Below are 27,667 nucleotides of genomic sequence, written 5' to 3' on the forward strand. Positions count from 1 at the left end.
GGCCATTTTTGTACAGCTAGTCATGGTATCTCAAGTGCTTGTCTAGGATGCCTCAGTCTAGGACACCCAGTTGCACCTTAATCCTCAGACTGCTTTAACTCATCTCTCTCTTTCCATTCTGATCACCTGGGGAAGGAATGGAAGTTGTTCTTTGTAGCTCAGAGAAGAATAGGATCTTAGACCTTTCATCTTTAGAGAAAGTTAACGCTTTTTGTTCTTTCAGAGCCTGGATTGTCATTTTTGGAATTCCACATTCCTGTTCCCATGGCAAAAGATCTGGTTTCTGATGCTGATGTCAGTCTGCTGCTGAGTCACAGCCAAATCCCAAAGTTGATCACTGTTTGGACTTCATCCTGGCAGCCAGATACTGAGAAGTAAGATGTGCTGTGGCACCAAGTCTGTCAGTAGTGTTAGCTGGGAGTGCCTTGCCAAAAAAAAGACAGAGATTCATGGGGAAAAGTTGTACAAATGAATCATAAATCATAAAGCATATCTCATGTGGGATTGCTGACTGTAAACATGAATTACAGCCAATGTAAGCTAGCTGGTATTTGTGAAGTTATGCTCTACGATAAGCCACAATCTTGTCTTGAGGTTTGTAATTGGCAATCTGTACAAATAACAAATCACAATACCATGCTTACCACAACAGAAAGTTAACCGTAATGACCATAAAAGTAACCCAAAGTTCACTTTGGCTTAACACGGTTTTTTTTCAGGGTTATCTCATATCCCAGTACACATTTATTACCTATTTTGTCTGTCGCCTTCCAGTCAAAATGTAAATTACCAACCTTCTGAAACAGGAGTGTTTTTTACTTTATACACACTGTTTAGCACAAGGGTGTCCTGAATGTTGACTGTGGAGCTTTCTAACTCCAATGGAGTTCAGATGCATGGCAAATGCCTTTCCATCTTTAAACTTTTTTTTTCCTGACTGCTCAGTTCTACCAATTGCTTTTTTAAACCAAAGCACGTGTAGAGAAGAAAGACCCAAGATGAAAACTATTTGTGAAGAAGGTCCAAAAAAGGTGAATAAGATCCTCTTTGGCCACAGCTGCTCAGTAGTGTGCCTGGTCTCAGCTATTTGCAGTAATAAATGCAACAAAGCACGTTCTGTGTGAGAAGAAAGTTGAATTTCGGGCTGTAACACAAGGAAAATGTGTTCAATTGCCAAGGGGAGCTTTGCAAACATAGTCTCAATCCAGTGGCTCTGGTAACATTCCCGAACAGGTTGCAGAATGGGCTTCTCATACACTGGACTGTACTGATGTTGGGCATGCTGTGCTGTTGATACTGGAATATGATAGAAATGCTCATAAAAATCTGTCTTGCGTTATTGAGTAGCAACCTGAAATGTCAGTATCACATGCTAATTAATGATTAATGTTTTAGGAAGGAGATGCATACTTGAAATATTTTTAAACTGGTATAACAAGTTTTCATGCTGCAGAGGAGGGAAGTTCTCTGTAATACACAGTAATAGGCTGTGTACTTGGAAATGTGTACCATAAATTTCCCCGCCTTAAGGACAGAATGTGTCAACACATAAAATAAAGTTAGTGCCAGAATTAGTAGTCAATAATGCTGAAGAACGAGGAAAGAAGGGGAAAAAAAAACCATACAAATGATGATTAGAAGGACAAAAACCTCTTCCAGACACACCTGGGGTAGGAAAATGTAGGCAGCACATTTTCAATGTGAGATTAGATATTCTAGCACAAGGTGTTGAAGGTAAATCAAGAAATTAAGTCTGTGGAACCGACAAGACTCTGGAACTACCTTCTTCCTCATGGTGATGTCCTCAGCAAGCAGAGCCTTAGCTCTGGCAGGGTGTGTTAGCATATACTTGCACATGATGCTGTAGGAATAACACACTGATGTTATCTAACATCCCGAGTTGATGAATTGCAAAGCACTGTGCATCTGTTTAACAACGTTCCCAAACAGGAAATCAGTAAAGTACAGGCTTACATTTAAGTATGTTCTTCAATTAAATGTGTTTCCCCCCCAAAAATGTTTTCCTCAGCCAGTGTCTGTAGGCTGTACTTAGCAGGTGCCACTCCCGCGTCCCTCCTTGATGAAATGAAACACTTTCCTCTCCCATACTGTTGTGTAACAGATGTTGTAGGTGAGCCCTGTGATCCTATACCAAGTCACTGGCAGAATGAAGAATAAAAGACAGAGCTGGGATTCTTCTAAGCTAACATTAGCAGTCTGGTGAAGAGAGACACGTAGGACTTTGGTCAGGCTTTACCACTGCAACTACTGGAGATGTTTCCTCATAATCATCCGTCCAACCAGGTCAGTGGAGATACCCTTCCTCTCTTGACTGTTTAGATTAGATGCCAACTCCAGCCAACACAAAGCAGTGCACATCTCTCCCTGGGATCCCGACCTCCTGCTGTCCCCCAGGCACCACTCCTGCAGCCCTGAGGAGGCTCCATGCGCGCTGCACACTGGCCATGGTCTCACTGCTCCCAAGCTTTGCTGACCTAAATCACACAGCTCCCTCATCCTGCTTCTGCCACAGCACTGCTCGTGGGTAGGGCCACCTCGTTCTGAAGCATCTCCTTCTTCCATGTGTTCAAGCACTTTCTGCTCCACAGATAACTGCCACCACAGCGTGGACAAGAAATAATGATTTCTGTAAGAGCTGTTCAAAGGCCCTTCCTAAAAACAGCCTGAAATTGTTACAACGGCATGGGACATAAATCAAATCACTCCTGTGATGGCTGACATAGCCTTGCACACGCTTTCTATAAATAAATACCAGGCGGTATGATGATAAATTAATAATAAAGAGTAGATGGAACGTGTTGTCGAGCTGCTATGGGCAGCGCTGCTGAACACAGCGCGCAGAGCTCTTCCCCCTTTAAGACGCTCATGAAGAAGCACGCAGGCCGTTGGTAACTTTGTATTGCTGTCACGCACCCGCAGCCGGTACACTCGGCCATGAGGGGTGCTGGAGGTGGATCCCCGACCACTGACAAAGGCGGCCGTCCCGCCCGGGCGAGGCGGAGCCGTGACGATGCGCCGCTCCCACCGGGACGGAACGCTCCGCCCTGTCCCCGCGCAGCGCTGCCGCTTTAACCGCCCGCCGTGGGTGTTGGCCGGGCGCAGTGCGCATGAGTTCGGCTGCTTGGCGGAGCGTGCGTTTGGCTTGAGAGCGCTCGGAGAACTTGCCGTCCTTTATCCTTCTGCTGTCCCTGTTAGGAGAGGCGCGGATTTCTGACAGCAGCCGGTGAGTTTTCCTCAACTCTGTCTCCGGGCGCTCCTTCTGAGGGACTTTCCCTTCCCGCGCCTCTCCCGTGCTGCCAGGAGGAGCCCTGCCTTGCCCTGGGGTCTTTCCCACCGCTCTCCGGGCGGACCCGCGGGTGTCCGTGTGCCGCTCCGCCTGCCCCGGGTCAGTCTTCCTCAGGCGCTTGTCAGCGCCGGGTAGGAGGAATCCGGCGTTGGTCTTACTGCTCGCGAACGGGTGACTTCTCGTCTCAAAAAGCGATAAGGACGGCGGCTGCCCCGCTCGGCTTTTGGCCCCATTGTTTTTAAACTTCCTCCAGGCAGTGCGCTGTGACGCACCGCGCTGCTGTCTGCTCTCCGGTTTCCAGCGGAGAAGTGGTGTGTGATGCTATGAGCGAGGGGAGAGAGACCGGCACGGCGCGGGAGAGGCGCTGCTGGGCGGGATGTGGTTCGGAGTACGGGGAATGGGAGGAAGAACTTCCAGCAGAAACCTCAGGCTGCCCAGGACCGTCCAGCCTGGCTGTGAGCACCTCCAGGGATGGGGCACCTGCAGCTTCTCTGGGCAGCTGTGCCTCACCTCTGAGTAAAGCATTTCCCCATAACGTCTCACTAATATCTCCCCCTTTTTTTTACCTTAAGGCATTCCCCCTTGCTTTATCCCTGCCAGACAGCGTGAAAAGTTATTCCCTGCTCTGCTTACAAGCTCTTCTAATTCCTTGAATTTTTCTTCCTTCCCATATTCTGTTTAAAAATCCACATGCGGCAGCAAACTCTTACTGGCAACTTTAATTAAAAGAAAAAAAAAATGAAAGAGTTTCTACGAGGTTTCATTCCAGTGCACTGTTAAACTTCAGATGTGCTGACATCCATGGTTTGATCAGGTTGAGTACTGGGAAAAAAATTCTTCTTAGAAAGAGTGATGAGGCATTGGCACAGGCTGCCCGAGTGGTGGTGAACTCACTGTCCCTGGAGGTGGTCCCAAAACATGGCGATGTGGCACTGAGGGATGTGGTTGGTGGGCAGGGGAGGTGGGTCGATGGATGGACTAGATGATCCTAGTGGTCTTTTCCAGCCTTAAAGATTCTATACTTGGTGTTGTGGGCTGACTAAGGGTGATGGTAAAGATCTGCTTTGTTCTTCATTGCTTCCTGACTCTCCAGAATGTAGTTTTACCACTGGAAAAACTGTTGGCTTAAACAGCAGCAGATTTTAACTCAAAATGTTTTCCCTACCCTCTGTCAGGTTCCTGTTCTGTCTGGAGAAGGTGTGAGAGGCAGCTGGTGCTTCTGAAGGTTGTCAGCCTGGGTAGTTGAGGCGAGGTTTGGTATGTGTAAGAGAAACCACAGCCTTCCAAATGCTACAGATTTTCAGCGATTGAAGATCTTTAGGGCATGTTTCCCAGATAGCTTTGGGTTGGGTATGGCACCCAGAGGAGGTGGCTGGAAATCTGTTGCTTTTCATCCTGCGTGTGAGCAATACCCAAGAGATGATGCAGGCGAAAATTTTGGAGGGTGGCTGTCTTCTTTTTATTATAGCAAGGATTTTAAACTATTACAATGAAGTATCAGAATGTAGTGGTTGCTTTCTCTCCTCTTTCTTTTATGAAGCGAACAGAAGGAAAAACTTCCTTCTAAAGTGAAGCATGAGTCTTCGAAGCTTTTGCAATTTCTAGCTTAAGCTAATACAAAGATATTATTTTCAGGCTTTTCTGCAGGTCCTTGGCTATGCAGCATTGCAGATATTCTTCACTGTATGGCTACTACTGTACAGAATAATGATTGTGGATTTCTTCCTTCCTTTGCAGTCATAATACCTGTGTGGGTCGGGGGGGGAGAGCTGGTGTTTAAACAGGAAAGAAAAACACTGATTACTCATAGCTGAAAGAAATAGTGCTGCAAAAACCTGCAAAAATTCTATCTTTCTCATTGTGGGTTTGCTTTGAGTCCTTACAACAGAGAGTGAATGAGTAATATCAAGTTTTATGACTCGAAGTACAAAGGAAGTCTGAAATGGGGAAGGAACAGGGAAATGCTATGTTAAATCTCTGTGCTTTGTGTATAGTAAAACTTTTCTCCTCTTGATCGTAGTTGCTTTTCCTTCTTCATATGCATGCCTCTGACAGAAATATTAACCAAGAATGCTGGCAGAGGGGCTGGCTGGTTGGATATAGGAACAAACGCCGTAACTCCTTGGCAGCTGACAAGTCACAGACTGACCGACCTTCTAAAATACTGGAGCGTGAAAATAAATGACAATAAAAGTGGCTCTCGAAGCCAGCCAGACAGGCTCTGGCAAATTCTGTTGCCACATCCTTCCGCTTATTTAATTAGAAAATAGAAGCAAGTAATTTTAATTTCCAGTGTAACAAACTGCTTAAAGATCTCCCTCCCAATTAGGTATTTACTGACCATTCCTATTACCAATTAATGTACGAGACAAGCATTTACTGCTTTGTTTTGCCAATGCTGTTTTCAGCTCCGTTCACCTTGGGCAGGTAGACCTTCATGTGCTTATGTAGGAATTAAATGACCATCAAATTAATTTCTTTTTAAAGTAAACATCTACTCTGTGCTTTCAGTGTCTTCTGCCCTCTTGTACCATCACAGCAGTCACTGATGAACGCAGGAAAGCAACACAAAATCCTCTTGTGAGACGTGACACAGAAGCGCTGGGGCTGAACGCTGTCCTGTCCTTGTGTGTACTTCCTAAAGCAGGATTTGGTTCACCTTTGTGATGACTGTAGCAGTCATTATGTAATGCAGCCTTAGACCATGGTGATGCTACACCTGTAATGAGACAGAAGTTGACTAATTATAGTGGAGTCTGAAGCCTAAAATTCTTGGTGTAGATCTCATGTTTCCAAAATGTTGGCTGTCATAGCACCGCCCTGATGTTGACTGAAGTAACTTTAAGAGAGCTGGATGCTTTCTGTGCTGCAGTTTATACAAGATCACTTGAAGTCAGGGGAGACCTGAGCCATCTCCTCCAATTGTTGGAAGCCCAGGTAGTACTGGACTGGACAGCCTTGGCTATCAGGTGTTTTCCCACTAAGCAGATACTGATCATCAAATCTCAATCACAGGCTACCAGTGAGAGCCCTGTCCTTGTGTAAGATATTAAGCTAAAGAAAGCTAACTGCCTGCCACTGAGCAGAGTTTTATTTTTAGTTGTGATAGGGAAGGATTGGGAGTACATTAGGGATGTTTCTCTGGTAGTTTAACCTGCAGTGTTACGCACAAAGCTTTCCCAGTGGTGCCTTAGCTGTAGGCAATGGGATTCAGCTGAAGTTGCTGTAATGAACTGGGAACACAGATTAGTTGCAAGGAATGAGGCAGAGATGCATAAGGACCTGCTTCACAGTTTTCCCCTGCCAGGTTCTGTCTTCAGGCTGGATGAATGTGACATTGTGAAAGCCTGCAGTGGCGTCCCACCCTCTGTTTAAAAGAGGCAGCATTTCCTTAGCAGTGGAGAGAGAACGAGGAGACGGATACCGACAGTTCTGCAGGAGGCTGCTTGCCTTGTTTTGGCTTAGCTGTGTACAGCAGGCAACAAAATTCCAAAGATATACTGTCTCAAAAAGGCTGTTCTTGAATATCAAGAAAAACCAGTTAAGAATGAAGCATGATACCGAATCCTTCTTTCTGTCATTTGAGGCTTGGATTAACATGCTCAGAGGTGGGACCTTTAAGTGTTGTTTCTGAGCAAAACGTGATTTAGAGAATTCAGTCTAATGACTGAATTATTGTTTAGCAGCTGATGGAAACGTTGCTTTGTGGTCATTTCATTTAAAAGTGGATTGCAACGTTTATTTGGGCTGTAATTCTGTAACCATTTAGGTGTGTGATGAAATGAAAGCAGCTGGATTCAAGTTCTGCTGAACTGGTGCATTACCCATCTGGTTCTTTTGCTACCTGTGTACACAGGGTTAATTATTTCGTTGTTGGCAGCTCTTGCAAATTCAAGCACAAGCTGTATGAATGACATCCAGTGTGTTTCTAGAAGCTCCAGCTTCCAGATTTAGAGGACTGAGAGAATCTTTGTTTTTAGTTTTAAAGCCAACGGATTTTGTAGCTCTCAAGTCTGTGGAGAAAAGTCTGGAAGTTTGTTACAAATGTACCATAGAAATGCAGGAACTAGCAAGTTTAAAACCAAATATTTAATTGAAATATTGCATTCTGGGAGTCTCACGTGGCTGTTAGCACTGTAATTACTGAGGTGGTTGGTGTGTGTCTGTCCCAGGCCGCTGGGCTGCCATGAGAGCACCCAGAGTTCCCACTTTGCTAAGCGTTGTTCCAACTTGTTTGGCACCAACTCTGAAAATCTCAATCAAAATGTTCTTTTCTTGCTATTTAGAGGCTCTATAGAGGCTATTTAGAGGCTCAACTATAGGTTGGGGCAGGGTGTTCTTTTTGTGTTTCCTTTTTTTGTTGTCTTTAATGGTCAGTGTTTCTGTTTGGCCAAATGTGCAATGATGACAGCCCTTCTCTAAACAAGGGCAAGAAGTGTCACTGGACTTAAGTAATGCTACCTCTGTTTTGGACAGCCAGAATTTTGTTGTGATGTGAGACTGTATTGCAAGCATCTGTGCTAGTGATGTGGAGAAGAAAACTGAGTTGAACTCTTGGCTGGTTTTGATTGGTCTCCACTCCTAAAAACTAATGTTGTTGGATGTTAGTCCTGCTTTGTTAACTCTTTGTGAGAATAGCCTACAAACTTACTGCTTGATTCCAGGGCTTGTCTTTGCTAGCAAAAAGGGCTAAGCAGCACCTCAGGTTGTCCTGCATGCTCCTAGTTGACCAACTTGCCTGTGGTGTTTGGCTTTAGTAGGCAGCACTGTCATTTGGTCTGCTCCCACACAGCTCCAATTTACTGTATATCACAGTAGTAGGAAATAGCTCGCCTATAAAGCTCAGGAATTTCCTCTATATTTCAGGCAGTGAAGAAGAATGTGGCTACTGAGTAATCTGTAAGGAGGAAATATGTCCACCCCACTGGATCAGCCAACTTGGAGCGATGTGCAGCCACAGTGGCACAGCAGAGATGTGTCCTGGGCCAGTCTGTTGTAGTTAGCTGTCATTTTGTATGGCTGGTTCTGAGGTATGCTGCAGGAGCACTTAATGCAAGGAGATTTTCATCGTGTTGTTGGACACACATACCTGCTCTGTTTCTGGAAGTCCTTGACTGCGACATGCAGGAAGCGGAACGAATTCCTGCTCTGTTTACTTTGTTTTAGATGCACTCCTCCCTCAGCATCTGCTGCTAGCTGTTGTCAGAGGCAAATAGTGATGCAGGTTCTCTGGCCTGCCCCTGTACCATCATTTTTTATACAGTGACTCTCTGAATGACCTCAAAGTGCTTTCAGATGTTTGGGTTTGTCAGTTGTGTTTTTGTTTTTTCTTAAAGCAAACAACTTGAGCACAGCCACTGAATACAAGATGACTGACAGAGCACAGAGAGTTAAGCTCATGTGTTGGTATGGGTGTGTACAGTCAGCGAATGAAACGAGCGTTCAGGTTCACTGGCCAGTTCTTCTGTCCCACTTTATCACTGCAGAATAGTTGCTGAAAACCAGGCACTGTGTTTGTGGTGCTCACTGAGCAGCCTCAGCCTAGGGATCTAGCTTAGGAATTTAGCTGTTCTCACCAAGCGTCCTCTAGAAATTCTGCGTATGGTGAAGAGAAGGAAAGACCAATATTGTGCCCTTTAAAAAACGTGTAACAACTTCCCAAAAAAGAAAAGTTGACTCTACCTGCTTTGATTGTGTTGTGTAGTAAATGGGGGTGCTGGCTTTTGGCTGCTGGCTGCCACAGCGCTCATCTCTGGCCTCTCAATGTCTTCCATTTCTGTGGAATTGATCTCTTGTTTATTAAGCTGGTTTTCACACAGGATTATTAATATATTTTTCCATCTCCTGCTGCAGAAACAGTCCCTTGTAAATACTGGAACTGAACTTCAGTCAGAAGTAATCTTAGTCAGCAAACCTATTTTTTTTTTTAAAAAAGCCCACAACTAAATTGTTTTTCTTAAAGGACAGACAGCACTTTATCTTTGATGGCACTTTACAGCCTCTGAACTGCGTGCCCCTGCCAAAGCAAAATTAAATCTTTTGGAGGTAAAACTCAATATTTCAATTTCTTCCTCTTACCCTCTGCCAACGTGCATATGTGGATTGTGTCCTCATCGATGCCTTGTGAAAGCTGGTTCCACTGTGACCAAGAAGAAATCATTTTCACTGACAGAATCACAGCTGCCCTGTGATGGTTGTTTTTAATATCCTGTCACGTTTCTGGACCCTAGTATCAATAACAAAACATCCAAAAAAACCTCAGAACACTGTAATGTGCTGAGCAGACCAGGAGACAAATCCTGTAGTGAGCAGTTTTAATTTGCAGTGCATCTCTGAAGGTCAGGAGGAGCAGCCGTCTGTCGCCCTGCTGTTCTCGCTTCCTCTGATGATGGTTCCCTTATTTCTGAACCCTTACTGGTTACCTTGGCAATCCTACTGACACAGCCCATGGGGTCTCCTTGAAATTCATTGCATTGTTGGCTATTTCTGTCCCAAATCCACAAAATGAAGAGGGGACGTAAAAAGGGTGAAGAGTCTTCTGTGATAGCCATGGTAAGGAAGGGGATTTGTTTGTAAAATGTGCTGTGTGTATTGCAGCACTGCACATCAGCTGTGGCTGCATTAGGCATTGCACAAATACGTGGGAGCAGCTAATCCTTAATGCACAAAAACATAGCAGAGGGGAGAAGTAATGTTTGGGAGCTGCTTATGACTTTAACAACCTCTAACGTGTGAAAGATGGTGTGGAAGACAGAAGAAGGGAATTGTTTTTTCATCACCCCCTTCCTGCAGGGTGACAGTTCATTGCACCTCTCCTGTGCCTCTCTGATATGAGTGGAACCTCCAAAGAAGGCATGGCTTACAGCACAGAGGCAGAAGCAGTGCTTGATCTTGTGTGGGAGGCTCTCCAAACCAGCTGCAGGTATTCACTGTTCAGGAGCTGTATGGGACATCAGAGCCTGAACTCCAGAATGAATAACAGGACATTATTTGTTGGTGTTTAGAACTCATGGCTTTGGTTGTTAGTGCTGAATCTGGGTATTCCTCAGTAGACAGTCTCCATGTTTTGATCTCAGCCACGGTCCCTGCAGTGTTCTGGAGCAGTGAGCTGTGACCTCTCCTTGTAGTGCAGTACATAGAAAGTTCACCGACTTCTGAGTGTAACTGAAGAAATCTATAATGCGTCAGTGAGGGGCTGATCAGTTGTGGCATGCCCAATCCCTGAATAAAAAGTGATGTTGGTTGGGATCACTACCCACCTCTTGTTGAATGTCAGGGGGAGTGTGCACCTCTAATGGTCCCTCACTGGAAAAGCACTCTTTCTCCTACGCTTCACCCAGAAAGTTAGGAGATGACATATCAAGTCACTGGGAGGCTTCTGAGAGTTTTGGAGCAGTCCAGTGCCTTGTGACTGTTATATCTATGTTTTATGTGCTGCTCATAAACTCCACTAAAAATGACAGCCTTTTTCAGTGTGGCTTTGTGGTATGTGGCAACCAGAGGCATGGCAGGTGCTGTGATGTTCTGATGTACGCTTGTCTTGTGTGGTTCATAAAGCCATGCCCAGCAGCACGTTTCTGCCTCAGTGGTAGCACTGAAGGACCATTATCTCGGGGATGCATTGTGACTACAGCTCATGTTATTAATAGAGGAAAGCAAGAATGTTTTCCTGGGAAAAATCAAGGTTAGATCGTATCTTATGAACATCAGGCCTGGTGATTTTCAGATACCTGTGTTGTGGAAATCCAGCACTGTTTACTCGGTTTGTGCTTCCAAGAGTCGTTGGACCGCAGCCTGGTTATGTTGTGTGGGTGTCTTCCCACAGGACAGATGTTGGTGCTGCAGCACAGAGGAGGGAGCACTGGTACATAGCTCAGGTAATGCCATAGCTCTCTCCTGGGAGGAAATGATCGGCGAGATGGAATTGTTGCTCGGTGCTGGCAGATGTTATCTCACTGCTATGAAACGCTGATCAGCTCACAGGGAGGCTCTGGTTTCTCAGCTCGGAGCTGACAGTGGTAGGGAGGAAGGAGAGGCAATCCAATTGAATTGGAGATGCAGGACTGCCTTTGCTTCTCGTGTCACCTCTTGAGCCGTGATAAAGGGAGCAGCACTTGGGAAGCAGGGCCATCTAATTTCATTTGCGTGCTGTCAGGGTCACGTTATCTAATTCCCAGCTGGTGCCATGCGACTGGTACCTCACAGCCAGCTGTTCTGAGGAATGTGTCACTGCTATTTCCCAGTCACCAGCAGCATGGCTCAGAAGATGGGCTGTTAAAAGAGTGAGGTGTTTTGCTCCTCAGTGCAATGCAGTTTCTTATTGCAGAGAAACATCTTTGCAGCACATTAAAATCAGTTTGTGCTTTCTTTCCTTCCCTGTTTGTGCTGTTAGTGCAGAAGGGTGACGCATGTCTGTGTGATACTTGGAAAACGAAGAAAGGAATTCTGCTGTATTTTGTGATCTGATAATTCAGAGACATATTACAGTAGGATGACTTAAAGAACAAGAGCTTTGTTCCAGTAAGTGCTGGTGCATGTCTGTTCCAGTAAGCATCTTCCAAATGTGCAAGCATTGTTTCTTCATAGCTGAGTGAAATAAAAGCTTCATAAGCTTTAAAATGCAATCTGGCTGTATGATATGATGGTGCAAAAATGGAACGGTGCTCTGTTCATAGGTCTTGAACCAGAAGTAGTCAACTTAAAGCAGCTTGAGAAAACAGTTAAATTCAGTGTTAGAAAATGAACTGGGTTCTGTTTCTCTTATATAGATAAATACTGTCTGATAAATTGTTACAAGCTTTTAAAAGCTGAAGACGCTTGAAATTGGGTCTGTTAGTCTCTCAATCTATGGGGTTTTATTACTCTTGATGATCCGTCATAATGGAAAACAAAAGCTGAATCTGTAGGATGGATGTTTATGTAGGGTCTGTGCTTGTAAGAGTAGACGTCTGGTTGGAAGCACATGGGATGGGATGCATCTTGCTACATCAGATTGTTAAAATCACTCTTACAGAGTAAGATTTTTTTTTCTAAAGGTGCCCACAGGTGTTAGGCATGTTCCAGAGCTATAAAGAGATGCTTTATAATAACTTACATAGAATCCTTTTACTGCTTATTTTCCCCTCCTTGTATTTGAACCTGTGTTTTCTGCTTTCAGAAATGAATACAACTGGCAAGCACTACGTAACATGCTGATGGCATCCTGTGCTGCACTGGGATCGATAAGTCCAGAAGGTGTGATGCCTAGAAACCTCCTGTCAGATTTTCCTGAAGCAACACCTGAAATCTCTCTGAAGCGCACACTTGGGAGCATGGAGAGGGGTGGTGGTGTGGAGAATTGTGGCAACCAAGCTAGATGCAAAAACCTTGCCATGGTAAGTGCTTAATGGGCCTTATGCTTAGTGATGCAAGTTACATGAGTAGCTTGGTTCATAGCATGGGGTTGTTACTCTTTTTTTCAAAGCCATGATCTCTGTGAGTTCTGGTACCAAACAGTGGGCTGTGGACTTGGGTGTTAATGAGCTGGAAGACCAGAAGTAGCTACTCTGATGTGGTATAACAGCTTGTTATTCTGGTCTGATTGCCTCAGAAAGCCTGAAGAGTGCTTTATTATTTTATTAGAGAACTGGGAATGGGTTTAAGGAGCACAGATAAGTTGGTTCTGTTGCCTGCACGTTGCTCGCAGTTCTTTGCCTCTCTGCCCTCTCTTTATACGTAGTTCATAAAGGAAGGTGAGGGTAGTGCTTGGTTCAACGTATTGTTTCTTGCTTAAGTTCTTTGTTGACAGTACTGAAGGAAGGTCTCAGTTTATTCCACCTTCATGCAATTAGGTGAGTAACAAATACGTCACCATAAACAAAGCTGTCTTTGGATTAGCGAATATGAGTGTGTGGCCATTTAAATAGTACATGAGTAATTGAGGGAGTAGGATGCACTTCTGCATTTTTCTAATTAGCAGGATGATTCAGGCAGTGAACTCAGCAGGATAGTTTGTACTGTGACATGCTAAGCCTAGAAAGCAGGTACAGATCCTCATGCATTTTCAATTATCACAACCATTTGAAAAGCATCCAATTTTGATTGAGGAGCGAGCACTCTGGTAGAAATGTTTTCCCTAGATGGGAATATCAATCTCTGTCTCGCATTAAACATGAAATTAAGTTTTCCATATCTGTTCTTCTGCCCTCCTTGTTTTCTTTAAATGAAGTAGCTTGTTGCTGTGAAAGAAGAAGTGATGAAAATAAGTTGGCAAGCTGATACCTGTGTTTTTTAATGCAACTCAAATGCTCTGTTTTGCACTACTTGGTGAGCTTTTTGGCAGCTGAGGGCTGGTTCTAGTAAGAATACCACAACTTAGTTAACATTCTGCTGCATCCTTCAGCTTGTATTGCTACTCGAAACACAAAATAAATAGTTGCATCTAATCCCTTAACTGTTTCTGGTCTGCTTTGGAGGAGAGTTGGAAGAGTGAGGGTAGTGGAGGTTGAAGTAGGAGCCAAGTATACCGTTTGGACATGTAATAAGCAATATACCCTTAATGTTCAAGGAAACTGGATGGATCTTGGAGAATTAGAATGGGAATTGCACTTCTTATTCAAGAATTACAAGTTCATTTTATGCTTTATACTTTGACTCTGGTTTTCTGGTGTCACAATTCACAGCCAGTCATGTTTCCACAAGTTTTATTCTTGGCTGTGGTAAAAGGCATAAGACTGGTCATTTGAAAAATAAATAAATCAGTATTGAATGATGAGGCTATATATAAATGAGTCTGTGCAGTCTCATCCTGAGTCTGCTGTGTCAGGAAATGACATAGGTTACCTTAATCTAACTAGATCTTACCATGTGATAACCCGTATGATGATGCATCAGCTAGAATTAGAATCCCTCCCTAGTCCTAAGGAATAGCCTTCTCTTTTGGGTTACTTTGGACGTGGAAAACATTTCACAGCAAATGTTTCACTTAAAGCAGTGAGATACGGCTCCTCATGTCCTGAACATTTCAAGGGAAGCCAGAGAAGATGACAAACACCTGATGGCCCATTGGGAAGCAGGGGATAGCAAAAAGAAGCACAGCAGTGTGTTTTCTTGCAGGTTTGTGCTGCTGCAGCTTTCTTCCTGCCTGATCACAGAAATGAAGTTCTTAAGCTTTTCAGTGTCAAACTACAGTTGTTGTTAAACATAATCTTTGTGTTGCTTTTCCAACAAACCAAAGGATGTGGTAATGGAGACAAACACTTGGACCAGCTTAAGCCTATGCTGACAGCTCTAAAGCTGGTTTGGCTGACTGCTGGCTGTTCTGTATATTGTGTGTGTGTTGGTATCCCTTTTTGTGGAGCTGGTTGTGGGTTTAGGGATGGTAAGGATATGGATGTAAACTTTCATGGGCCAAAATGTGCTTGAAACAGAACTAAGTCAGTGCGACTCTTAGCAGTCAGATGTTGTCAGCTGAGATGTATTTAGACAGACTTCTCAGTTTATCTACACACACAACGGGGCTTTTATTTAATCTCTGACAACTGTGGTCAGGTATATTTTTCTGAATGGGAAGTGAGCCGTGGATGTTTGTTCTGTCATGATTTGCAGTAGACTTTTCTCTGTAAATCATAGATATGTGGACCTGATTTTTACACCATCAAATTTATCACAGCAGCTGAAGACAAGCACCAGAACCTGTGCTTAGATGGGCAGAGTGTTTGCTTTGCTATTCTCATCTCTCATCACCACCTGGACCTGTTTCCTTTCTCTGGATCTTGTGGCCATAAATGCTCTTCCAGGAGGATGTGAATTTTCATGTCCATTCTGGCTTCTCTGTAATGAGGGTGGTGTTAGAACAGATCCTCCACAAAGGCATGAGACAAGTGCACTCCTCCATGCATGGGCTCTGCTGTGCTATGCGAGAGGGAGGGTAAACAAAGATGTTCTGCTCTGCTTGGCAATTCCAACTTCCAAAAGCTGTTCTTGAGTGACGTTCTCTGATAGGTGCTGCAAGGATTAACTCTCAGTGAAATACAGCTGCAGCAATTTAAGGACACATACTCTGGAGACAAAGCTAGCTCTTCACTTTCCTCAGTTCATTGGTCCCGTCCCTTAGAGGAGGTGTGTGCAGGCTAGCTTCTTAAAGACAAACCTCACCTCTTCACTCCTGCAATTGTACCACGTACCCATTCTCAGCCACAAGTAACTACTTCAGTTTCTGGGTGTGAATGACATGCTAGGGCAGTATCACCCGCTAAGGTCGTACCAGGGGATGATGAGTTGCTGAAGTGCTGATTTGGAACTGCACTGTAATAAGCTGTATGAGTGTCTTGGGTGTTGATGACTTCAGTACCTTTTGTATCCAAATGTCTTATTGAGGGCTAGGCTTGAGGGTTAGTGGGTTGCTTGTTGGTCTCAATAGGCTGTGCTGTGCTTTTTCATTTTTCACCTTCACATCAGACCAGTCCTTGGTTAATGTCCCAGTTATCACTGCTCTTTGGGGATAGTGGTGAAGTCAGTCAAGTGGCCATTTCTTTAGGTCACTAATCAAGTAACTTAAGAGTCACAACCGTGTAACAATTTAAAAGGTGTCTTATTCTGTTATTTCATGGAACAAGGCTCTTCTGTGGCTCTAACAAGATCTGATACCCAGTTGTTGAAAATGATTCATTATCACGGATGCCTTGTGTAGTACTGATGACACTTCCAGCACTGAGTATTCAGACAAGGCAAGTAGGCATCCTGTGAGTGGTCTGAGCTTTAGTATCTTGTTCCCCACATTTAACTTGGGGCTCACCTAAGCATTTCACAGTTATCTCTTACAGCCTAAAAACTAGTTGCTGTTATCTTTATCCTTTATTGATCAGTACAGATGATGCAAATGCAGCAGACTAGGTTTTAGAAGTGCATCTTGCTGCTGTCTCTGCCCCAGCCCTTCTGAAGAGGTCCTGGGATTCCAGTGTGGCTTTAGGAGTTCAAGAAAACAGATGGATTGTGTCTCTGGGTGACCCTATCCCACACAGCTGCATTTGGTTGGGTGGCAGCTGTTGTCTACAGGGCACAGAGACAGAGTTATGCTATGCTTCACAGAATCACAGAATTGTAGGGGTTGGAAGGGACCTCCAGAGATCAACTTCAGGTTGATGGTGTCATGACTTAAGGAAGAGAAGTCATACTTACCACCTGCAAGGCAAACAGTGAGGAGGAAGAGGAGTTTGGGGATTGCTACCTTCAGTCTGGGAGTACAGGACTAGGGGTAAGGTGCCTGACTCCTAGCAAGGAATGACCTTGCTGTAAAATGTGCTGGTGAGAATGTTGTTGCTGTAGTGCATAAATTGCTTTCAAGATCCATAAACTGCATCATTCTGCTTCAAAGCAGAATCAAGTGGGTGACGATTATTCCAGCAGGTGGGTAGCTCTGCTCTCTTAACCTTGCTGATGGGCACTCCTGAACCTCCAGAGCAGTCTGTCTTCTGCCCTTTTACTTTCTCATTAAGCGAATACTTGGATTCAAATTGCTGTAATATGTAAACCAATTTCCCTTTGTCTTTGCTTTAGACAGCATAGAGAAGCTTTGTTGCAGTGAGCCTGGTGGTCAGCCTTTTATGGCCTGTAATACATACAAGGCTGTGTCTGCCTGCCACCCATTCTTTGCTGTTTTAAAAATAACGCACTGCATTTTTCCAACCTTCCTGCACAGCCAAACCTACTGGCAGCACTCGTGGCTTTGCTAAGGGCCCAGTCCAGCTTGGCTGCATCCTTCTGGAAGTTCAGTGGCTGGATCAGAACTCTGTGTTCTGTGTGAGGATGTGCTGTGATTTCATCACCCTGGTTAATATATCCCAGGATGATGTTTGCATACCTCAGTGGTGCTTTTCTCCCCCCCACCCCTCTTTACAGCGTTCAAACTGACCTGCAGCTACTTCTGTCTTCTATTGCTTGTTGATCATCACTCTGTGCAGCATCTTCTTTCCAGCTGAAGTAACGTGTGCTCTACCAGCACGCTGTATGGTCATGAAGGTGTTACTCTGTCCCACTCTGTTCTCAAAGCTCCATGAGGCTGCCAGCAGATACCAAGTTAATTGTTTACTCTTAGGAAAGTACCAGATAACAGAGGTTTGGGTTAAATCTATTCAGGGCTTGTCTTATTTCATTATTTGATTTGGGGTGCATCATGCTGCTTCTTATGAACTTCTTTCCCATGCCTTTCAGTTATATTGACACCTTCCAGTAATCTCATCTGAGTTCCTAAGTATAAGGTTGTGGATGCCCCAACGCTGGAGGTATTCAAGGCCAGGTTGAATGGGGTCCTGGGCAGCCTGCTCTATTGTTAGATATGGAGAGCGATGGCCCTACTTGCAGCAGGGGGTTGGAGCTTTGTGATCCTTGAGGTTCCTCCCAACCCAAGCCATTCTATTATTCCTTATTCATCCATTAGTATATCTTGGGGGGAGGACTATGCCATAAGGCCTTCCAATCAACATGCGTCACATCTTGTGCTTACACCTGTTGCCTAAGTCAGTGAACCTCTCTGGAGAAACTAGATGGTTGTGAAATGATATGGGGTTTTTTTTGGTTTTTTTTGGTTTTTTTTGGTTTTTTTTGTGTGTGAAAAGCATTAATGACTTCAGCCTGAAAGTTCTTTTGCATTTTCTCAGGTCATTCTAAAATAGAAATTAAGGAGATGAGCTGAAATAAGCTGAACTCTGATACCCAGAGAGCTGTCTTCAGAGCTTAAGTAGATTCAGTATTGCTTGAGCTTGCGTTTTTCTTAAAGGCAGGTGGGTCTTGTTGAGTCCATTGTTTTAGTTCATCCTGTTTATTTCTTTAATGCTTCTAGGTCATTCGTTTCCTCATCTACAATCAATTGACTATATGCTCTGCTAATGATTACAAGGCACACAGGCACGATTATGCTAACAGACTGAACATAACAATATTCACTATTATAGTCTTCTTCCACAAATGAAGTGGTGTTATCAAAACCATCAGATAGTGGGTTGTAAAGGAAGTGCTTTTGGACACAGCGCGCCGGCTATGGAACTCGCTGCCGCGGAATGCTGTGAATGCCAGCCCTGTAAATGAGCTTAAACAATACCACGAATTCATGCTACAGAGGCTTATTATGGGCTATTAAGCACATAGGTGTGGATACAACTGGGAAGTCCTCAAGCAGTGTATTGTTGGAAATGGGCAGGATGTAGGGAAGAAAAACACAAATGCAGCGTGTAGCATTGTTGTTCTACTGACTCCGTTCTGCCCTGAGCACCAGCTGGTGCTGGCTGGGGGCAGCCTGCTGAGAAAGTGGGCTGCTTTGGCTCCATTTGGACTGGTTTGGGAGTTCTTGCTCTTGTCTGTAACTCACTTGACTATAGCTGAAGCAGTGGAGCTGTGCAGCCCCTCCTGTTTCACTTTTTTACGAATGGAACCAGAAGTGCTTTTTGTTTTAATCACTGACGGGTTTGTATCCATCCTGATGCTGTCCTTATACTCAGAGCTTTTGTTTTTCCCCACTTATTTTACAAGAAGGACTGTCTCATGTTATTAGCAGGCTCAGGTGTAAGTGGTGCTCCACTGATCTCTTCCTACCTAATACAATAGCTTGTTCCCTTTGTGTTTTCTGAGAGGCATTCAGTTATTTCTCTCCCAGGGAACTGTAACTCTTAACTCTTCAGCACGTTAATCCTTTGTGAAGTGACTAAGTCAGTTGAATCCAGTGTTGTGGTACTCGGCTGGACAAAACGAAGCTGTTAGATGTGGGTAATTGATTCTGAAGATTGCTAGAAGACCTTTAACATGTAAATATGTTTAACTGTTGTGGATGTCTTGGCAGCTTGCTTTTAGTCAAAGGATCCCAGGTCAGGGTATGATCTTCTGAATTTCTTCTGGACTCCAACATGGATCTTTGTTCTGCTCCATCTCTCTCCTTCAGGGGCCAGTAAGTATAACCAGCTCAGCTTCGTTAAAAGGCAGTGCAGTTGTGCATAAACTTCAGATGAATTGCCTGTGACCATCAAGCAGCTTCATCTTCCAAAGGGGCGTTGGTGCTCAGCTGCCTCTTACTAAACAAAAGTCAGCATCAGAGATACCAAATTGTGCCACGTGCCTTGACGTGAGCAGCAGTCAGTGTTTGAGAGCTTTTTGTGGCCCTTTAGTACTAGCTGACTCTCTTGGACAGGTAGGAAAGGGATCATTTCTATGAAATGATGGGGGAGTTGAACAGGACTGGAACAGGTTGCCCAAGGAGGCTGTGGATGCCCCATCCCTGGAGGCATTCAAGGCCAGGCTGGATGTGGCTCTGGGCAGCCTGGTCTGATGGCTGGGGACCCTGCACACAGCAGGGAGTTGAAACCAGATGATCTTTGTGGTCCTTTACAACCCAGGCCATTCTACGATTGAAGGGAGGGAAGAAAGAAAGAGCCATTTTTTCTTTAGGCACTTCCTGTTTGGCATAAGCAGGAAATGTTAGGCTGCACAAGGCTCTAAAATATTAATGCCAGCTGAGCATACTTGGCCATTTCAGCATCTGGAATTTCTTCTGTCTGAGAGTCCTTTTAATCCTCAGCTAAGGCACAACTTTTAAATGTAGGCTCTCTGTAGGCAGTAGCTGTTAAAGCAGGTAGGTTTTTTTTGTGTGTATGTGTGTGTGTGACTTGGTCTGGGGAGGTGTGTTTATGTATTGAGTTGTGAGTTACTGGAAAGAATGATGGTAACTGGGGAGATTCTTCTTGGACTGTTTCTAACCCAGATTATTCAAGGAGAAATGAGGCCTGGAAAACCAGCCCAGAAAGAATATGAACTGTTCCATTATTTGAAATATGTGGAAAATGAACTAATTAGAAATAGACCTGGTAGCCTTAATCATAGCTGGCACCGCTTAGCAACAACAAAATTCTTCCCATCTTTCTGAAAGCTCTACTGCGGTATAAGGTACCCATTTGTATTACCTACAATATGCTTCTGTTCTCAGACCAGGGGCTGAAATTGCACGTCTGAGCTCCTTTGCTTTGACCAACCTGAGTCACTGGTAGGTTTATCTTAATTATCTTTGCTATGGTGGCATGTCTAGAATGGAATTATTGCCATCTTAGAACTGAAACTTGCTTTGCCTTTAGAAATAATGTTGCTCATCCTCTAGAGCTGCTGTATTTTTATTTCTGCTGTCTGAAATGACATTGGTCATCTGGAAAGGAAGCTGTATAAAGAAAGAGATGAAAGTGCTAACTGAGATGAGGTTGGCCTTTCCAATAATAGACTCATGGAATGGGTTGGGTTGGAAGGGACCTTTAAGACCATCCAGTTCCAACCCCCTGCTACAGGCAGGGATGCCTTGCTCTAGACCAGGTTGCTCAAAGCCCCATCCACCCTGGCCTTGAACGCTTCCAGGGAGGGGGCATCCACAGCCTCTGTGGGCACTGAGTTTCACCACCATCACCATAAAAAAATTTCTTCCTAACATCTAGTCTAAATCTACCCTCTTCCACTTTAAAGCCATTTCCCCTTGTAATGTCACTACATGTCCTCTATAAAAAGTCCCTCCCCAGCTTTCCTTCAGTCAGCCCTTCAGGTACAGGAAGGCTGCTATAAGGTCCTTCTGCAGCCTTCTCTTCTCCAGGCTGAAGAGCACCAGCTCTCTCAACCTGACTTCGTAGGAGAGGAGCTCCAGCCCTCTCATCATCATCATCATCACAGCTCTCCTCGGGACCCATTCAACAGATCTAGGTATGCCATGTACTGCAGATGTATTTGTAAAGGGATGGGTACTTGTTTCATGTAGTGCCACACACTGGATCTGCTGCCACCGTGAACCTCTTAAGCCAGAAGCCCTTTTTTTCCTTTGCCTGCGGATGTCTGGCTCTTGCGATGAGCTCACCCACAACAAAAGCTTCTGGGAGTCCTGTCGGGCTGGAGCTACCACCTACCAAACAACAGCTCCTTTCCTGTCATTCTCTCACTTCTAGACATAGCAGCCCTATGAGTATTTGGGTGGGGAAGGAAGGAGATTGCAACATCCATAAAGGGGAAAGAAAAAAAAAAAAAAAGGAAGGCTTGTCTGTCTCACTTTTCAAGTTCAGCTGTAAAACTTTCCTTGGACTTTGAAAACTGAGCTTTGCTGTGCAGTGAGTGCAGGCTGTGGAATATGTCAGCCTTTGAAGTTAGTGCTTTAAATAGGCAGCTGCAAATGGCATCCAACTTCAAGCTGTTGTAGCAGTTCTGCTGGAGTCTTCTGTGTTTCGTGCCTTTATTTACAGGGCAGTGCAGTGGAGAGCCCTGAAGCACTTATTTTTCTCATCCTGTACTGTTTGAAGTGCTTGGAAACTAATTGCTCCTCGATACAATGCAGTGTTTCATAGTTCTTAATCTGTGGGCATTCTTTTTCTACAGAGGTGCATTGTTCCTGTTTTTAATGCCAGAGATGAGGGTAAAAGCTTTGTTTGCAGTAGGAGTTAACAGGTTGAACTAAACAGTTGCTTTTTCTTTTTCCCTGTTCTAATATAAGGCCTGAATGTCACAGTGAGTTTGAAGCACTTTCTGCTGCTCCAGCAAGAAGAGCCTTCAGTGTTTGTAATGCCTGCCTTTAGCTATGTGCCTGAATTGCCCTGAACTGAGGTTGCCTTGTTAGAGGCATGAACAGCTATACATCCTTGGAGAAGTCAAAAGCAGAGAAGAGAATGGAATCCATCTTTAATTGCTTTATTGGTGTTTTTTTTCCTAAGTTACTGGTGGCAAAATGTGCAATATGCACATAGTGAGAGAGAAATTCAATCCAGAAAGGGAAAACCTCACTTCCCAACAATGCTTAATTACATTCCAGAACTTACTTAGCTCTCTTGGGAAATGTCCTTCCTGTATCCATTGTCTTCATGTGTTGCCTTTCTTAATCATTCTTGGTCATCTCTGAGCTTCTGGAAAAGTGTTTCCCAGGGTGGAGGTAAGAGTTTGCACGTTGCTGCCTCGCTTCTCATGGTGATGTTGAATTAATCAGGAGCACTGACTCATGGAAAATAAGGATTGGATGATTGAAGTGATTATTTATCACTTTTGTGCTCTACAGGATTGTTTCCTGCTGGACAAAATAGCCCAAGGCGTTTTACTGCTAGGGAGCACATCCTCCCAGTAGTCTAATTTCTTTCCATAACTCGAGAGGTTTCCAGAAACCTTTTCCCTTCTTCTTACTGCTCCTCTGTAATCTGTGATTGAATTCAGGGTAACTCAGTTTGCAGTGGCGGAGCCATATTTCAGCTCCAGCTCTGCCTTCCTAACAGCCAAGTCCTCCCAATTTGCTCTCGAGCAAAAAGGGAACAAACCCATCTGTTGAGCTGTCCTGAATCCACCCCGTCCCTCTGCAGCTCCCAGCCCTCATCCCTGAACCTGTCACAGCGACTGAAATGGCAGCTCCACTCTGGGCTTAGCAGATGTTCTCAGCACGTGTAAAGGCGCGGTGCTGTGTGGTTTGGTTTAGTTTGTCATCAGCTGTTGTGATCTTGTTAGCAGTTTTCTTAGTCCAGCTCAAACAGACACCAGTCTGCTGAGTTGAAGTTAGGCACTTCAGAAAGGATGAAAAACCAAATGCTGCTCTTCTGCCAACATGAATGCAGCTCCTGGCTGTGTGATTGGGATGCCTCTTGGGGAAGGTGTGGCACAGCAAGCAGGAGATCCTTCCCATGAGACCACTGCCTGTTGCGTTCTGCTGCTTTCCCTCTTTCAAACCAGGGTTCTGTACTTATTATTGGTGTACTTCTGTGTGCTTATCTGCAGGGCTTTAACATTAATGTTTATTCTTTTTTTTTTCCCCACGTAGGATGATGAGAGTATGAAGTACTTAACTCATGAAGAGCAGGATGTTCTCACATTCTTTGAGGAAACCATAGATGCCTTAGAAGATGACTTGGAGGAACCAGTCCTACGTGACAGTGGCATCCACTGTCAGTCTCCAAGGTCAACAGAAGAAAACGTGTCCAGTCATTCAGAGACTGAAGATATCATTGACTTGGTGCAGTCAACACCTGAGAGCAGTGACCATGAAGGCCCTCCCAGCAAAGGTGCAGAACCAGGTAGCAGTATTTCCTGAAAATGTTTGTTCCTTTTGACCTAGCTGTGACCTAATCCAGTTTTGATCAAAAATCAGAATGTGCAAAACTTACGAAGCCTTTTGAAACACAGTAAAGCCAGCATGCAGAGTGAATGGTGGGAGGAGGGCAGCACAGTGATTTGAACTCTGGGATCCTCTATGAGATGTCACTGCTTGTGGTTCAGTTATAGGCGAGATGGGTTGAGTTGTTAGAAAGTTTGGGGGAGGTGGTACTGATGTGTGCTGACTCTTGGCAAAAGGAAACCCTTGTGTTCTGCTCTGTGTGAGGACTTGGGTGGGTGGTAACGCACTGGTTGCCCAAGGAGGCTGTGGACGCCCCATCCCTGAAGGCATTCAAGGCCAGGCTGGATGTGGCTCTGGGCAGCCTGGTCTGGTGGTTGAACTAGATGATCATCGTAGTCCTTTTCAACCCAGGCCATTCTATGACTCTGTGACTTAATGAGGTTATTGTTGCTTTTTCTTTTAAGTGTTGGATGCTACCCGGAGAGCTGAGAGCCCCAAGCCGGCTGTACCTGCTGACCTTCCCCCACATCCCTCTGTAGCAGCACCACAGACGTGTGAGACTCTGCCTCCTCCACCTCCTCCTGCAGTGCAGCATCCAAAATTGCTTCGCTCTGTCCCCACTCCGCTCATCGTGGCCCAGAAGATGTCAGAGCAGCAAATGGAGAGCAGGGTGCGTTTCCCCAGCGCCCTGAAGGAGGGGAGTTCTGACAGGAAGAAAACTGTGGTAGCCAATGGTGATTATTTTGCAGCTCCAAAGCACCCTCCTGCGCCCGCACCCAAACTGCACCGGTTTCCAAGCAATATCAATATAACAAATGTCAGTGGCAAAGAATTCAACGAGACTATCTCAAAAGCAGCAGTGAACGTACAGGAGCGGAGAGCTCAGGTGCTGGCCAACATCAACGGGGGATTTCTGGCAACTGAATTGGAGGAGAGGCAGCAAAAAAATGATTTCTTGTCACGCAACAGAAGTTCTTCCTTAAGGGATCTCTCCTCTGAGCAAACGCGCTATGAGGCCCTGACAAAACTTGGCCTTGTTAAGGGAAAGCCAGCTCAGGACCCAGTGGATCGTGGCCCAGGTACTCAGCAGCTCGATGTGCAGCCCAAGCAGGCAGACGCTGTTCCCAATGGATACCAAAACATCCACGAAGCTTTAAAAAGTGAGCCCAGCCCTTTCCTTCCTACGGGCAAAACTGTAACAATCAAACCAGAGGTGGCTCTTAATGCTAGCAAGGTCACTCAGCAGAACACAGCAAAAGGTTTTAATGATTACAAGCAACCTAACCTAACCCTGGATATGCGGAGGAGGTCAGGTTCACTACCCAGACCTTCAGGATTTCGATCCCAGGGGGTAACAGTGAAGTTCTCTGGCCGTGGCTCAACAGAAGAAGCGAGGAGAGAGGCACTGCGTAAGCTGGGACTGCTGAAAGAGACTGCATAGTTTAGATGGGAATGTGACAGTGGAGGGGAAGTCACAGCTTGACTTTGGGCTGAAACAATCCTGATGGGATTGGGATCAGATTGGAAGGAGATATGGGAAGATCTCTGCCTCAGGCAAGCTAAGGAGATGCTGGTACTGCAGCATGGCTGTTAGTTACAGACTGGCACTGTGTAAGGCCATATACATTGGTGGGTTTCTGCCCTGCTTCTTCTAGAGAGACTCATCTGTTGTTCTTTGTGGTTAAGAAGAATTTTATTTAAGTAATGCTGGACTGTAGCAGAGGACAGCTAGTTAATGAAGTGTACAGTGCAGTATTGTTGTACATAGCAAACTGAATGGACAATCTTCCTTTTGCTCTTTTTAAAGCCAAAAATCCCACGAGAGCTCTGTCTCGCACACACGTGTGTGTTATGGGAGCTCAAGATATGTCAAAACTGGAACTTCTGACTAGTGTGACACTTCAGTGACGCTGTCTGTATTATCAGGCTTTGCTTTCATTCCCTTCTGGTGGCGGACTCTTCTGCTCTGTTGCTCTGTGCCCGCTCAACCGAAGACTGTGCAGAGGGCAGCTCCGGTTCTGACCTTCTTACTGGAGCAGCGCAGGCTTTGGAGTGGGTGACTGCATTATTCTGCTGCTTTGCTCAAAGCTGCCTTCCTTTCTTCCCAGCTGCTGCTGCTTCCTGGCCCTGCCCTCACAACCTGTGTCCAGTGCAAGGCACCAGACAGGCCTCAAGGATACGGGCCCTGTGCTGCTTTCTGCACTGACAGCCAAAGAGCCTCCTGACAATCTGCAATCCCAGCTGTTCTGTAGGAGAAGCCATAGGAACGAGTCAACTCCGTACCAAATGTGAGAGGGTTCTGTCAGAAGTCTCACCTTTCACCTTCACGTTCCCATGAAGAAGCTGTTGCTTTTCAAGCACCAGCTGTGCTACTCTGCAAAGGTGTAAATTCTGATACTTCTAAAAAGAAAAAAACCTCATTTGATTTTCCTTTAGTCTGACAGACCTAATAACCCTCTGCTCAGAGCCTTATTTGATTCTGCCCTGCCAATACATAACAAATTACAGCCAAAATTCCTGCAGGCTAAATGGAGTCACAGGAGAGAGTGGGATGTAAAAGCACATTGCTCCTGGAGGGTCCATGTTAGCGTATTTTGCCTTTGTTCAACAGACATGCTTTTCATGATGGTCCCAAAACGTGTGCTGGTATGTTTTGGGATTATTATTTTTTTTAGCATAGATGGCAAAGCTGCTCTTCTGTAGTAAAACTCCCTTTCCTTTTCATACCTGAAACTATCAAAACCAGCCATTGAGAACCCCAATGCCAAACCCCAGCCTCCCACACAAGCAGGAGTTCTCAGACTCTCTCTCTAAAGGAGAAAACTCCTTTATTCTCTGCACTTTCTGAAGCCCCCAGCAGCCCCCTCTCTTCCCTGAGAAGCTGATTCCTAACCCTTGGAGGGGAGGAGGGGAGTGGCAATGATAGAAACTGCCGCACCCTTCAGAGGAGCTCTGACATAACTGTGATAAACAAGTTTGTATTTCTTGTGATAAAGTATTTCAAACCTGCTGAGCTGTATTTGCAAATGAAGCTGTTGTGAAGGAAGAATCTTCTCGTCACTGTTAACCTGCCTCATAAGTTAAAGATTTTGGTTGTTGTTGTTTTTAATTTATCTGCTTGCTGCTTTAAATGTTTAATTGTGTTGTTACGGTATCCGGACGGTTCTGTTGCTCAGTAATTCTTTGCAGCCTTTTTGCTGTGATCACATTCCTCCCTGTGACAGCCATACTGTACAGAAGCACCCAGTGATTAAGAAATGCAGCCATTCCTCAGGCTGGCAGAACAGTAAGCGTGCATAATCAAACGTGAGAAGTCCTGCTGGAACAAAGAAGGCGTCTTGTAAGCTGGAAGGAAATGCCATTCTTATTTTGCTGGGATTTCAGTCTGCAGTCCTCAATTTGGAAGAAAAGGAAGCACAGAAAAGCATCGCAGCACCTGCTTCAGTGCTGCCTGGGCTGGAGTCTCACATGTGGACAGCGTGGGGCTGATGCATCATAATTTATTAATGTAACCTGCTAAGTCAACCTGAATGTTTCATGGCCTCTGTGCTTGTGAATGCTGTTAAAGACAACTTTACATTATACATGTGAGGGATGTACTGAGCAATCTTCACATCTAATCATTCCCTGCCAGCTCTACTTTGGGTTGTTTACAGCTGAGAATCCACGCTAAGCGAGAGCTGGGGGAGGTGACACCCAATGTCTCACTGAAATTCAGCCGTTCACTGACTCTCTAATGGAACCCTACTCAAAAATGTATCTCTGTAAATTTTAATGTTTAATACCTAAAGCTGCAGTGTGCTGAATTAGCTGGACTGTGTTCTTTCAGCCTTGTGCAGGGCCGTGTTCTCAGCTGCTGGGAAGTGGGACTCAGCTTTTCATTCTGTCCCCACGGATGAGGCATTTGTCGTAGCCTTTCACCATAGCAAATATCCAGTTGGTAAACTCTTCACTGTGCCTAAAACTGTAGTGAGTAAAGCCATGTGCTATATGAAGCTATGAGTCTAGCTGCTAATAATCTGTATATAACCTTATTTCTGTTTTGTGTACCTTGTTTTGTGTGTATATGTTGCTGTGGTATTTTTTCTTATGTTAGAAGCAACTGTCTTGCACAAATCCAATAAATCCTCTATTAAATTGAGATCAAACCAATGAATTTCATTCATTATCGTGGTAGCTTGCCTCTTCCTTCAAGGAAGAAAGTCAGTGTTCAATGGCTAATAACGCTAATGGCTGTTACCTTCATGCAGCTATGGATGTGTGACCCACAGCTCTGTCCTGCAAGC

General features: G+C 44.8%; 1 protein-coding gene across 2 annotated transcripts; it reads left to right on the forward strand.

Moving 5' to 3' along the window:
• The first annotated feature begins 3,067 nt into the window (after nt 1-3,067).
• On the forward strand, nt 3,068-27,522 carry PROSER2 (proline and serine rich 2). 2 transcript variants are annotated; one of them, XM_048963069.1, is made up of 4 exons: nt 3,068-3,244; nt 12,465-12,681; nt 23,088-23,343; nt 23,846-27,522. In XM_048963069.1, the coding sequence occupies exons 2-4, from the start codon at nt 12,496-12,498 to the stop codon at nt 24,820-24,822; spliced, it is 1,419 nt and encodes a 472-aa protein (XP_048819026.1). In that variant the 5' UTR covers nt 3,068-3,244; nt 12,465-12,495; the 3' UTR covers nt 24,823-27,522. The 2 variants fall into 2 exon arrangements, with proteins under 2 accessions (XP_048819026.1, XP_048819033.1); XM_048963076.1 differs by having other exon boundaries at nt 3,070-3,244; nt 23,088-23,340.
• Nucleotides 27,523-27,667: the final 145 nt, after the last annotated feature.

This window comes from Lagopus muta, chromosome 1 (genome assembly GCF_023343835.1).
Source record: "Lagopus muta isolate bLagMut1 chromosome 1, bLagMut1 primary, whole genome shotgun sequence".
Taxonomy (NCBI): Eukaryota; Metazoa; Chordata; class Aves; order Galliformes; family Phasianidae; genus Lagopus; species Lagopus muta.

What these genes read in the sequence shown, in the direction of transcription:
- PROSER2 (XM_048963069.1), top strand. Translation starts at nt 12,496, where the DNA reads ATGCTGATGGCATCCTGTGCTGCACTGGGATCGATAAGTCCAGAAGGT. An exon ending in GATGCAAAAACCTTGCCATG is followed by an intron (nt 12,682 to 23,087) that starts GTAAGTGCTTAA and finishes TTCCCCACGTAG; the next exon opens with GATGATGAGAGTATGAAGTA. An exon ending in CAAAGGTGCAGAACCAGGTA is followed by an intron (nt 23,344 to 23,845) that starts GCAGTATTTCCT and finishes TTTTCTTTTAAG; the next exon opens with TGTTGGATGCTACCCGGAGA.